The sequence below is a fragment of the Lactuca virosa genome, chromosome 4 (genome assembly GCF_052849685.1).
Source record: "Lactuca virosa cultivar CGN04683 chromosome 4, Lactuca_virosa_CGN04683_v6, whole genome shotgun sequence".
In the NCBI taxonomy this organism is placed as follows: Eukaryota; Viridiplantae; Streptophyta; class Magnoliopsida; order Asterales; family Asteraceae; genus Lactuca; species Lactuca virosa.
Genome location: NC_136429.1, coordinates 42,533,298 through 42,547,182, shown reverse-complemented (window position 1 = coordinate 42,547,182; position 13,885 = coordinate 42,533,298). Strand labels below are relative to the sequence as shown.

Genomic DNA, 13,885 nt, shown 5'->3' with positions numbered 1-13,885 from the left:
GGAATTTTCTAAAAATTTAACACTTTTTGATGTCTTTGCTGTTCCTGATTTTAATGTAAACCTTCTTTTCTGTACACAAGTTGTGCAAAGACACAAATTGCAAAGTTGTTTTTAATGAAAACTTGCATGGAAAAACAATCACGAAAAAGTCTCAAAAAATTTCCAATTTTTGAAAATTTTTGACTTTTTGGGTGAAAGTTGCAAGATTTTCCAAAATCTGGGTAAAAACCGTCAATAACAGAATTCTGAATTCTGCAGGGACCCATTGCGCCTAAAACAGCCAAATATGCGAAACTCTATCCCATTTGCGAAACTGGGCAAAAAGCGTAAATTCGCACAAACTGCAGGGACCAGAAATGAACATTCTTCAATTTCTCAGAAAATTAGCCCAATTTCGAAGTTGGGTATTTGTTGCCAACTTTTCGAAACATCAGGGACTCAATACGAAAATTCAGGTTATATCATCACTTTTACTCCCATTTCGAATCTGGACTTTTTCTGCCATTTTGTTGAAAGTCCAGGGGTGCAAACTGAAACTCTTTGTGTTCTTCCCCAAATCACCGTGTTCCAGTCGAATAAGACTTCAAAGCCAAGTAGCGACTATCGATCATCGATGTTCAGTAATACCCATCGACCAAAATCAACATCTCGATTCCAAGTACAGACTTCGTTCATCGCTTTTCATTCAACACCAATACCAAATCATCACACTTCGATCCCCAAGACTTCGAACATCGACTCCAAAATCGACATCAACCCAAGTATCGACCAATGAATCCAAGTCTTCTCTTTCAACAAATCAACCATTCGATTGTACAGCTCGTTCCATTAACAGACCTTCGAAATCAAAATCAACATCACTTCCCAATCCAAGTCCAGACTACAAACATCGACTCTTCCCAGTCGATACCAATTTAGACATCGACACAAGCTGAAATCAACCATTTTCCCAAATCGAGTTCAATTCCAAGTCATTCACATTCGTTATCTGCCTTGTTCAAATTGCCAGTCACAGTCGAAATCCTAACCTTAAGCCAAATCGACTATCAACCCACATGTTCGTCCATCGACTCCAATTGTCATCAACCAAGCTCACACAAATCAACCTTTCGAACTCAAACAACAAACCGAGCCTTCAAAATCAAGTTTTCGCAATCGATTCGTCAATCTAGCCATCGTCAGTCACCTGTTCATCAATCAACCCAAGATTCCATCCAAAATCAACATCAACACTCATCAAAAATTGTAGTCGATTTCGAATACAAACTTATATTCCCAATTCGTGTTCAACCGATCGATCCTTGACTCAGATTGATACCTTCATTCCAAACTTCTTCAAGAACACTGATATTGACTTCACAAAGTCAACTCCATTAGAAATTGAAATTCATTGTTCTTCGAAATCAATAACAAATCATCAATCCAACCATTCGAAATCAATCCAATAACTGCAAACACTACTCACAACAAAACTCGTTTGATTTCCCAATTCATTTTCCAGTTCATCACTATCAAATCAAACTCGACCATCTGTCATTAATAAAACCACAAACCCAATACGATACCATTGTAATCAACATGCGAGTCTGATTTGAGAACTAGATTGCTTACGAAATCCAGTCAACATCCACAGTGCGAGATCGATTTCATCAACGAACAAGCAGTCGAACATAAACTTTTGAATGAACTTTGTTTCCATCCTTTTATCAACTGGCTTTCGAATGGTGGGTAATGATGAACAGTAAACAGATCAATAATAATGGGCTCAATCAATGTAAATTGGACTTGATAAAAAATTGTGTGATTTTGGGCTAAGTAATCGGATTATATGATTATTGAATGAAAATGATTTTGGTTTTGGTTTGGGCTTGGGCTTGATCTATGAAAACAAAATATTGTTGGATCAACAATGGTGTTGAAACAGATTAGATCCAACAAGACAAATCGATCAAAAATGAAAAACGTAAAATACGAATCGTAATCAAGAACGTTTTGGAATCCATTTGAGAATTTGAGATACCTTTTTGACGAATCGAGTTTCATTTTCAACGAACGAATCAAATTTGGAAGATCTTGGCTCTTTTGTTGGAACGAGAAAATCTCCAATTCGAACATTGTACCACCCACTATGCATGATGTACAACTTGTTCTTTGTGTTCTTCGTGTTCTTCAACGATCCAAGAACATCTTCAAAAGAACCACCAACACTTTTGGGTTTTGACTTCAAATTCAATGCAACCTTTGGAGATTGTTGCTTTAGAACCCAAATTTGTTTCACGGATTTCGACTTCACAACATTTGACGATTTTTGTGAGTAAACCCGCTTGTTTTTGCGTTTAATCTTCTTCTTTTTCTTTCTCATCTTTTTGCATCTTGAAGATTTGATTTCATGAACAAACCCATTTTCTACAACTTCAACTTTGTGAGTTCGAATCAAATCTTTTGGAGTTTGATACTTGTGAATTTCTTGGATTACCGGCTTTCGATAAGGAATCATTCCTTCAAACGAATCACAAGAACACAAAATATCATCGATCTGAACTCCAATCGAGTAAAAAACTTTTTCATCTTCATGAGAATCAACTTGAATCTTCTTATCATGAACTTCAAGAACATCAAGAGCATCACATTGAACTCCATTGTCAAGAACTTCAACAAACTTAAGAGCACGAAGATCATTTGGGTTTTCAATTAAAGAAATGTATTTCTTATTAAACAAATCTCTTTCTTCACCTTCCTTTTGATTTCTACTACGAACTAATATGGACAATGCAATTTTATTCAACCATACAATCTTACAAAGTGGTTGAAAAATCAAGCTTTCATTATCATCCTTCAAATCTCCATAAGAAACCATATTACCCCATGAAATCAATTTGCTTAACACCAACCCATAAAATTGATCTTCATTGACTTTGTATTTGATATCTTCAACGATCACAATCCAAGAATCATACGACAAATCCATCATGATCACAAGAACTTGAAATTTTCTAGAGAGAGAAAGTGATTTTGAATGGGTTTTCTAGAAAGAGAAAGTAAAAATCACTTGAATTCTAGTGAAGAAAATCGAATTATGAATAGAAACAATGATGAATTCGATTTCTAGAATCCAAAAACTCTCTAAATCACGAAGATCAAAACACAATGAAGAATCACCAAATCAAGATTGCCAGCATGGATCAATTCTTGATCAAATCAAGAACACCTGCTCTGATACCAATTGTTGTGAATTATGAGCATTGGTTTGGCATGCGGAATTAAAGAACACACAATGAACACGGTGATTTCGGTGTTTAAGAGATGCATTCGATTATGTATGGTGTTACAAAAAGGGATCTAGATCTAAATCTACATAAATAACACACACTTACACACTCAATTTTACATCTCTCAAGCACACCTCCATAAGTGGTATGAACCCACCTTATATAGAGGTGTTTACATGTCTCTCTCTCTCTCTCTCACTCTCTATCTCAAGTCACAAGGCTAATGCACCACATGCAAGTGGGTCTACAAAAGTCAACCCATTTACAAAGTCATACATGGATAACTTTGTACCCAACACGCATGATTATAAAATTCAGGCTTTACATTCAAAGACGATTGTGGAGAATGATAGAGAGTCTGGGGGATTGTATTATATTGATGCTTTTCCCTTAGGTATGAGTTCTTGTAATTTTGCTAAATGTTGTGTTTATAAACTTACATGGCATATTAGGTTAGGTCATCCTGGTGAATAAGCTTTAAATTCTTTAAAAGATAAACTTAATTTTGATAATACTTCTCTTCCTCCTTGTGATGTCTGTCACAAGGCTAAGCAAACACGTGAGTCCTTTCCTCTTAGTGTTCATAGTTCATCCAAACTTGGAGAATTGATTCATATAGATGTGTGGGGTCCTTATAAAGTGTCTACTAGAGAAGGCTATAGGTTTTTCTTGACTATTGTGGATGATTTCACAAGGGTTACTTGGGTTTATCTTTTGAAAAGTAAAGATGAGGTTTATAATTGTTTTACTTCGTTTTTTAGTATTTTGTTAAATCAGTTTGATTCTAAAATTAAAACAATTCGTTCTGATAATGGGACTAAATTTTTAAATCATAAAATGAAATCATTTTTTGAACTTAATGATATTTTGCATCAAACATCCTGTGTTTATACACCATAACAAAATGGGGTGGTGGAAAGGAAACACATACATATTCTTAATGTTGCTAGATCTTTATTTTTTCAGTCTGGTCTCCCTATAAAGTATTGGGGAGAGAATGTTCTAACTTCAATTTTTTTTGACAAATAGAATTCCATCTTCTATTCTAAAAGGTTTATCTCCATATGAAATTGTTTTTAAGAAAATGCCTGTTTTTGAACACTTAAGAGTATTTTGTAGCTTGTGTTTTGCTACAAAACTTAATAATCATGATAAATTTTCTAAACGACCTGAAAAGTGTGTTTTGTTAGGTTATTCTTCTGAAAAAGGGTTAGAAATTGTTAAGTCTTGATACAAATTCTATTTTTGTTTCCAGGGATGTGAATATCTATGAATCGGTTTTTTCTTTTACACTGAAGTCAACAGTTGTTGACTACCAATTTGATTTTACTAATTCACTAGACCCTTTTTATTATGATGATCAAAATAGTTTTGAATATGTGAATGATTTGATTGATCTAAATGACCTGAGTGTTAACCATCAGGTGGATGGTTCTAATGCAGCTCAGAATCTGAATGAGACTGCTTTTGATACTACATTAGCTGATAATCAGACTAGCGAGACATCTGAACCTTCATCTGATAGGACTATGCCAAGTCCTTCAGATATAACTGAGGAAAGTAGTCATTTAGACTCATTGCCTTCTCTAGGACAATCAGTAGGGGCGTCTAGGTCTATAATAGAATCTCGTATGCCTATGAAATTCAATGATTATATTTTTGAAGGGAGGCATAGATATGGTATTGAACGTACTCTAAATTACTCTGTTCTTAGTGTTGAAAATAAGTGTTTTTGTTCTAACCTTAATAAAACAATTGAGCCAAAGAATTTTGAAGAAGCCTCTACAAATCCAAATTGGATTGAGGTAATGAATAATGAAATGGAAGCCTTATACCGTAATCATACATGGGATATTGTAGATCTTCCTAAAAAATGAAAACCAATAGGGTGTAAATGGGTATATAGAATTAAGTACAAACCTAATGGAGAAGTAGAAATATATAAGGCTCGTCTTGTAGCTAAAGGCTACACTCAGAGAGAAGGGGTTGATTATCAAGAAACCTTTTCTCCTGTAGCAAAGATAGTTACAGTTCGTGTTATTATTGCTTTGTCTGTTAACAAATCATGGCCTTTATATTAACTTGATATTAACAATGCATTATTTTATGGAGATTTAACTGAGGATGTATATATGAGCCTTCCTTAAGGATATCACACTAAAGGTGATACTAGGGTACATAAGTTGGTTAAGTCATTATATGGTTTAAAGCAGGCCCCAGAAAATGGAATGAAAAATTATGTTCTGAACTATTCAGTTATGGTTTTTGTCAAAGTATAAATGATTATTCTTTATTTGTTAAAAAAGGGAATAATTCAATTATTGCTCTCTTAGTCTATGTAGATGATATTATTCTAACAAGAAATAATGAAATTGAACTTCAGAATGTAAAATCTTTTTTAAATGCAAAATTTTTAATAAAAGATTTGGGAAAGTTGAGTTATTTTCTTGGAATTGAAGTTTTGAGTATAAATGGATGTGTTTGTTTGAATCAAAGAAAGTATTGTCTTGAACTTTTGCATGAATTTTGAATGTTAAGTTGTAAACCTGTTCTAACTCCTTTAGAAGCAAATTTTGTTCCAAAAAAAATTGTGATGATAGTGATCCTTTGCTTGAGAATGTTACTGAATTTCAAAAGTTAATTGGAAAACTTATATATCTTACTATTACCAGACCAGATATATCATACTGTGTTCAAATTCTCAGTCAGTTTATGCACAAGCCTCATAAGTCACATATGAATATAGCTTTTAGGTTACTTAGATACTTGAAGGGAAATCGTGGAAAAGGTATTTATATAGTTAAGTAAGATAATTTTGACTTAATGGGTTTTGTAGATGCTGACTGGGAAAAATGTCTTAATTCTAGAAAATCAGTTACTAGGTATTTTGTATATTTTGGAAGTTCATTAGTTTCTGGAAAAGTAAAAAAACAAGCCACTGTTTCCTGACCCTCAACAAAATCTGAATAGAGGGCTTTGGGTTCTGTTACTTATGAAATTATTTGGATTTTGAAACTTTTGTTTGATTTGGGTATTAAAGGTTTGATGCATGTAAAAGTTTTTTGTAACAATTAATCTGCTATAAAGCTTGCATTAAATCTTGTTTTCCATGAGAAAACAAAGCATTTTGAAATTGATTTTCACTTTGTTAAAGAAAAGATAACAAATGGTGTTTTAAAAATTGAAAAAAATAAGTTCTTCTAAACAAAGAGCTGATACTTTAACAAAGTTTTTAAATATTTCACAACATAATTTTTTGTTAAATGAAATTGGTTTACTTAATCCTTTTAACAAAAGTTAATATTCTTTGTTCAAAATGTCAAGTTTGAGGAGGGGTGTTAAAGTATGTGTTGGTTCAAACTTGACATTTCCAGCTATTGTAGGGGTTAAATATAAAATAGTTTCAGGTTGATTTTGATATTTATTTTGTGATCTGGGTTGTTTGTGACATTGTTACAAAGTAGTGGGTTGCGCTGCATATCTGTGGTAATTGATCCGGGTTGACATGCGGGTTAAAGAATCTGTTTACCCAAAGTATATGGTCATAGTTGCAGCTTGATTTGGTTTCATTCAATCACAGACGTTTTCAGATCACTCTCACTTTTCTATCATTTTTTCCTCCTTTCATTGTGTTGAGTTACGGTTTGTATACTCACTTCTGAGTTCTTTAGTTGTTCTTAATCTTCATAGTAGATTAGGTTTGAGTGGTTGTAATGAGAGTAGATTAGGTTTTATGTAGTGATGATTTATTTGTAAGTACCTAAAAACCATCTGTCTATTTGTCCTAAATTAATATGATAGATGATGATGTTGGGAATATCTGTTTCTACATTTTTTCACATGGTATCAAAGCTTTAAGGCTCCGATTTTGTGCTTCGACGTTCATCTGTGATCTGACGTTCGTCTAAGTCAAAAGGTACTTCTCGTTTTCTTTTGTTGTTTGGTTAGATCCTTGTAGATCTTCACAATTTGGTTCGTCTTGAGGTTTCTGTTGAAATCCCAGATTTATTTGACCTATCTGTGAACATCTAGGGTTCTTCCGTTTCAGATCTAGGGTTTTCCTTTTGGATTTTCTCCTAAATTGAAAATGCTGCCTGTTTACTGTTTTTTTCTTAAGATCCTGGTACTGCGAGTTCTTGTGTGATTTTGCAGGTTTGTCTTCGAGTGGGGATCCTTAAGTGACAAATCGTCAAGATACCAGGACTACTGTACATTCATGACGACAACATTGATAAGGTAAACTATAAATATTAAAAAACTTTACTTTAGCCCTATAAAAGTGAAATCGTATAGATATGTACTTATACACCTCAAAAGATATGTCCAACACATTAAAATCATAAAAAAAGACTTATAATATCTGTAGAAACTGAATTGGCAGTGTAATTCCAAGTTTATGCAGAGCATCAAACATTGGTGGAGGTAGAGGTGCACTTCCAACGCCTCGATCATCCAATAGAGAGGTAAGAACATATGGGTGAGCACGTGATGGTTGAAGGGGGAAGGGATAGTCGGTAACCCTCTTCTAGGTTGTAGCGGCAACATAAATGGTAACACCGATTGAAGACGGTGGATGATAGAGGAGTTAGTTGTCATTGATGCAGGGGACATAGAGTGGGTGGTCGTGACAGAGAAAGAAAAATAGAACGTTGGTCCGTGGTGGTAGTTCGCGGCTAGGGAAGTGGGCGGAGGAGGTCTAGGGTTTAAAGAGAAGGATGAGATTTAACATGAGACGTTACACCTAAATGTTAAGCTTCAAACGGTTGTATATATGGGCTTTTGACATAGAAGTCCTTAAATTTTGAGTTTTTTGTCGATTTTATCCCTGCAACGATTTTAGGTTAATTTATGCCTAATATTTTCAAAATTTTGTTCATATTCACCATTTAGCCGGTTAGCCCCCTCTTAACCGGTAACACCAGCTGACGTGGCATTGACTGGAATAGAAGTCGATGACGTCAACGCCTTTAATTAAAAGTTAATTAGGGAAACGAAATGTAGTTGGGGGGTTTTGAACTCACAACCTCTCCAACCTGACCAAGATAGCTTCCACTAGGCTAAAGACATCTTCATGTAAAATTTGTTGAATACTTCTACATAATGACTAAAACGCTGGAGTCTTTAAAATATATTATTATTATTATTATTATTATTATTATTATTATTCGTTTTCATGAATATTGAAATACGTTTGAAATGTATAAATCCGTTTTATACGTTTTTAAACGTACAAATAACATGTTTATATGTTTAAATATGTAAAAAAAAATAACTTATATGTATAAAACGTGTTTTTTATATAAAAATGTTGTTTTCATTTGAAATCGTATGAATACATTGCTAAAGATATTTATATATTTAAAAAATATGTTACTTATACGCATAAAAATGTTATATATATATATATATATATATATATATATATATATATATATAATATGTATAAAAAAATGTTATTTATATGCATAAAATCGTTATGTATAAGTGTGTATTATATATGTATTTTATCATTTGAATAAGTACTTTACAAATTTGTAAAAACGTTATATGTATAAAAAACATTATTTATATGTATAAAGAAACATAAAAAGTGGGTTTTAAATAATAATAATAATAATAATAATAATAATAAAAATAAAACGGGTTTATACATTTGAAACCATATTTCAATAATAATAATAATAATAATAATAATAATAATAATAGTAATCCATAATTTAGTGGATATATACAAGATTTCAGCGAGTTAGACAAGAAAGTTTCCATAGCCTGGTGGAAGGGTCGTGGGCTTAGTCTGTTCGATGTCGGAGTTCGAAAATTGGCAGCAACAATTGACGTCCCATACTTCGATTTTTGTTGAAGTCGTTGACATCATTTTCTCAAGTTATTACACAGTCACCGCCACGTCACTAAGTGTTACCGGCTCGCTAACTTTGTTCTTTTTCTTTTCAGATGTCTGGCTCAAAAATTAGTCAAAGTACTTACTTGGACAAGGTGCTAAAACGTTTTAGCATGGAGAATTCCAAGAAAGGGGAAGTGTCAATCCAAAGCAATACCAAGCTGAGTAAGACTTAGAGTCCGAGTACTGGTGCTGAGATAGCGAAAATGAGTCGAGTGGCATATGCTTCGGCTGTTGGCTCAATCATGTACGCTATGACATGTACTCGCCCTGATGTGGCTTTTGCGTTGAGCATGGTTAGCCGATATCAAGGAACCTAGGTAGAGCTCATTGGACTGTAGTTAAGAACATTCTTAAGTACCTACGAAGGGCTAAGGACTGGGTCCTTACACTTGGTGGGAGTGATGACTTAAGAGTGACAGGGTATAGCGACGCCAGCTTTCAGACCGATAGAGATAACTTCCGCTCTCAGTCGGGCTGGGTATTGACCCTAAATGGATTAGCGATTACTTGGAAAAGTTCCAAGCAGGAGACCGTGGCTGATTCAACGTGTGAATCAGAGTACATAGCAGAGAGCGAAGCGTCGATGGAGGCGGTATGGTTGAAGAACTTTATTGGAGACCTTGGAGTTGCACCAGCCATAAAAGAGCCTATGGAGATGTTCTGTGATAACGAAGGAGCGGTTTCCTTGACCAAGGAATCAAGGGATCATGGTAGATCCAGACACATCGACAGAAAATACTAATTCATCAGATATCGGGTAGAAGAAGGACTCCTCGTAGTCAAAAGGGTATCGTCAGAAGAAAACCCAGCAGACCCCCACACAAATGGTGTGAGCAGGGTTAAGCACTTACAGCATGCGAGGAGCATTGGTCTGAAGGACGATATTAGTTTTAGTGATTAGATAGATGTTTAGAAACTTGTAATAGATAAATGTAATTTACATTTGATGATTACGTAATGGAGATTTATTTATGAGTAAAGTTTACTATCTTGTGTCGATTGTTTACTATTGTTTCAATTTTGTATGTTTTACTTCCAGAGTAATTAGATTATTCAAATTATCCACAGTCGATCATACTTTGGGAGTAAGTTATGAGGATAGACTGTCATGAATTGGTTGTAAAGTGTCTAAGTGTTTAGACATAGCAGAGGCTTGTTGCAACGTTAATGAGTACTTCTGAAATAAGATTTGAGTATTGGATTAAACCCACACTCATTGAGGGGCCCATGATATTGCTTTTACCCTCCTAGGATAAAAGGAACATATAAACTTTGACTTATATGTTTTTACTATTTACTTGTTAAATCATACACAACAACACGTTTTATAACACCAAGTTACTGATGCGTTTACGCATTATCAATGCACAACCAACTTGTAAACAACAACTCATATATCTCGGTTTAAAGACTATACAATATTATCGTCTCACAATCACTCTTGATAAATTTCATGAAGTGATTCATATGAGCGTGAGTTTAATCAAATACTCAAATCTTATTTCAGAAGTACTCATGAACGTCGCAGCAAACTTTTGCTATGTCTAAGCACTTAGACAATCTACAAACCAATTCATGACAGTCTAACCTCATAACTTACTCCCAAAGTATGATCGACTGTGGATAATTTGAATAATCTAATTACTCTGGAAGTAAAACATACAAAATCGAAACAATAGTAAACAATCGACACAAGATAGTAAACTTTACTCATAAATAAATCTCCATTACTTAATCATCAAAACCGAAAGTTGATCATATTTCAATTTTATATTTTGGTCTAACTTTTAAACTTTGCTAGAATCTAGTCCATGCTTTAATTTTTGATACGAATATTGTCCAAACTTTTATTTTCACAAATTCATCCTCAAACTGTATGTAAAAACAATGTTAAAAAGTTTACAAATATAAAAGAAGTGTAAAAAAAAATAGAAAAGGTTGTAAAAAAACTTTAAAATATTGTATAAAAGTGTAAAAGAGTTGAAAAGGTAAAAAAGAAAGTTGCAAAAAATTTATAAAAGTTTTAAAAAGTTTGTAAGAAAATAAGTAATTTTCCGACGAATTTGGGAAAAGAAGTGATCCATATTTGGAACATATTTCATATGGGAACTGATATTTCCACAGCTCTTTTTTATATATCCACAGATTTTTAAAGGAAGTTGACAATAATGCCCTTCATTTATATTTAGTATATTTAGAATGTAAACCACACCTGGATTCTTAGGAACTGATTTTAAGTAAACCATTAGACAACTCCAACCGACCTGCACAGTTGTGATTTGCAGACCAAATAAGTTGCAACTGACCGCTGCTATCTTCAACGCCAAAATGTGAGAATGAACAGTATCCCACAAAAATGGTGGGACTATTCATAAATGGCAAATATACTGATTAATATAATAGTGTTAATATATATATAGATAATTCATTTTAAATCAAGTAAGATTGAAGGGTTTCAAGACTTCTGCATTGCTGCCATCGCTTCTTCTTTCCCTCAACTTCAGCTGTTAATTTTTTAAGTTTATTCTTTCCTCCGGTGACCTCAACTTTTAATTCTTTTCTCCGGCGACCCAACTGTTAAAGATTTTATTCTTTTTCTTTTTGAGATGGAAAACTGAAACGGAAACGGGATACTGAAATTTGGATACCGAATTGGTGGTTCCAGTCTTCTTATTTCATTTGACGACCAAAGTGTATCTCGCTCTACATTTTGGAGATGGAAAATTAAAGCGGAATTGTGCACCAGAGAAACTCTTTTATCTGGTTCTCACCTTTGAAATAAATGAAAATGGAGATGCACAATAGAGAGTTCTCGGTAGAGTGGGAAATTGGGAAGCGTAATCTGTGTTTTCAAAGAAATGGCAAACAGTGGGGATGAAAGACTTGGAACGGAGACGACGAATAAACCAAACAGCTGTAATAGTCGGTACTAAAATTGCCGACGGGCGGCATCTGCAAGCACAAACAACAGGTTGTGAACAGCGATTGTCACAGCCTCGTGAAGCGATGGGGTGATCCTTCTTCTTTAAACCCCAGACTGATTATTGAGAGAGGAGATTTCCCGGTGATTTTCCATTTGGATGGGATGAGATAAGGATGAAGCAGTCTTTGAGATACGAGATACGGAAAGAAGCAGTTTTGGAATAATATTCATTTCATCCTAAATATAAATGAAAGTTAAAATCGTCAATTTACTTAAAGAATCGTGGATCAATCAAAAATAGCCGTGGAAGTATCACTTCCCATTTCATGACCAAATTTTTAACAAAATAAAAAGTTGGAGCCAAAAATGCAAAACTAAAATATGAAAAACTACACTCAATATATAACATGTTGAAATTAAAGACAAAATACTATTATTTTATGTAGGAATTTATGTTTATTATATCTTTTTATCTAGTTTGTTTTTTAATCAAAAAGCTCTTTCCAACTTTTTTGTATGTGGATAGATAAACAATTTCTTCACAGATTGTTTGTCTTCTAGAAAAACAATGCACGTCCTTTTCCTCGTAGAAGACATGTCAAATGCTCTTTCAAAACTCACAAACGTCTCCGTGTCCTAGGTAAGGGGCTTTTGATCTAATAAATAATATTACATTATTTTTTTTGAGAAACTTAATATATAACATAAAAGAGTTCAATACATATCGACGAAAGGCAACCGGACAACAAGCTGCGTCGCTAGACAAGATAGTACAAAAATTTTCTTTTTTATCACTTAAAGAAATAATAATATAACAAATAAAAACATTGTTATTAACAACATCACTAATACTAATACTAATAAATTAGTAGGGAAAATGTCACTGTAGCAGAATAAAGTTTTGTGTTTAATCCAATCTGACCATTTTTTTTGCGCAATAGACCACTTAAATTTTACTGTAGCTGTCAATTAAACCACTGTGACCGATTTTAGAAGGTTTCCCGGTTGCACATCCGACCTGGCATTCGACGTGTAGGGGAAGCTAATGAGAAATTGTCACGTAGTTTCCATGTCAACTCCCATCTAATAACTTCCTACCCTCAATCAGCACACTATTTTTAACGTCCCGATTATCAACCTAACTTTTTTTTTCATTTTTGTTTATTAAAATATATCATAGTATAATTACATTGTGCGGAAACATGTTGCGAATGCGTGTGTGTACAGTCGAACATTGTCTTTCTCACGAATTAATGACGTACTTGAAAAAAATTTATATTCAACTGGATAAGCATGAAACTTAGTGAGTTCCCCACAATACCATATATCACAATACATAAGAAATGCATACACATAATGGCCTTCAGCAAACAGCTGGTCCGCCTTGGCCTTCAGCACGAAGTTGGTCCGCCCTTTTTGCCTTCAACATATAGTTGGTCCACACTTTGGCCTTAAGCATAATGCTAGTCCGCCCGATTCTATTGGCTTTCAGCCCGAGGCTTGGTCTCCCTCAACTCCCCACATAATATATCAACACACACACACACACACACACACACATATATATATATATATATATATATATATATATATATATATATATATATATATATATATATAACAGTCAACAATCCAACACTACATGCAACTTAACAGAACTAGCCTAATTGCATACTACAAGGCAATTATATGCTAACATATAGATGATATATATTAGAGGACATAGTATAGTGAGAAAACTCACATTGACAACTATTCAAACGACTGACAACTATCTGGGCGATTCTACTG

General features: G+C 33.8%; 1 protein-coding gene across 1 annotated transcript; it reads left to right on the top strand.

The window, feature by feature from the left end:
* Window positions 1–3,545: 3,545 nt before the first annotated feature.
* LOC145104348 (uncharacterized) lies at window positions 3,546–5,146 on the top strand. The gene is made up of 3 exons (XM_079041612.1): window positions 3,546–3,663; window positions 4,322–4,478; window positions 4,525–5,146. Exons 1-3 carry the CDS (start codon window positions 3,546–3,548, stop codon window positions 5,144–5,146), a joined length of 897 nt encoding a protein of 298 aa, XP_078897738.1.
* The last annotated feature ends 8,739 nt before the right edge of the window (window positions 5,147–13,885 follow it).

Bases quoted from the DNA above. Each gene is read 5' to 3' on its own strand.
- LOC145104348 (XM_079041612.1), top strand. From the start codon at position 3,546: ATGGATAACTTTGTACCCAACACGCATGATTATAAAATTCAGGCTTTA. The intron at 3,664-4,321 runs GTATGAGTTCTT...CTATTCTAAAAG, and splicing joins TATTGATGCTTTTCCCTTAG to GTTTATCTCCATATGAAATT. The intron at 4,479-4,524 runs GTTAGAAATTGT...TTTTGTTTCCAG, and splicing joins GGTTATTCTTCTGAAAAAGG to GGATGTGAATATCTATGAAT.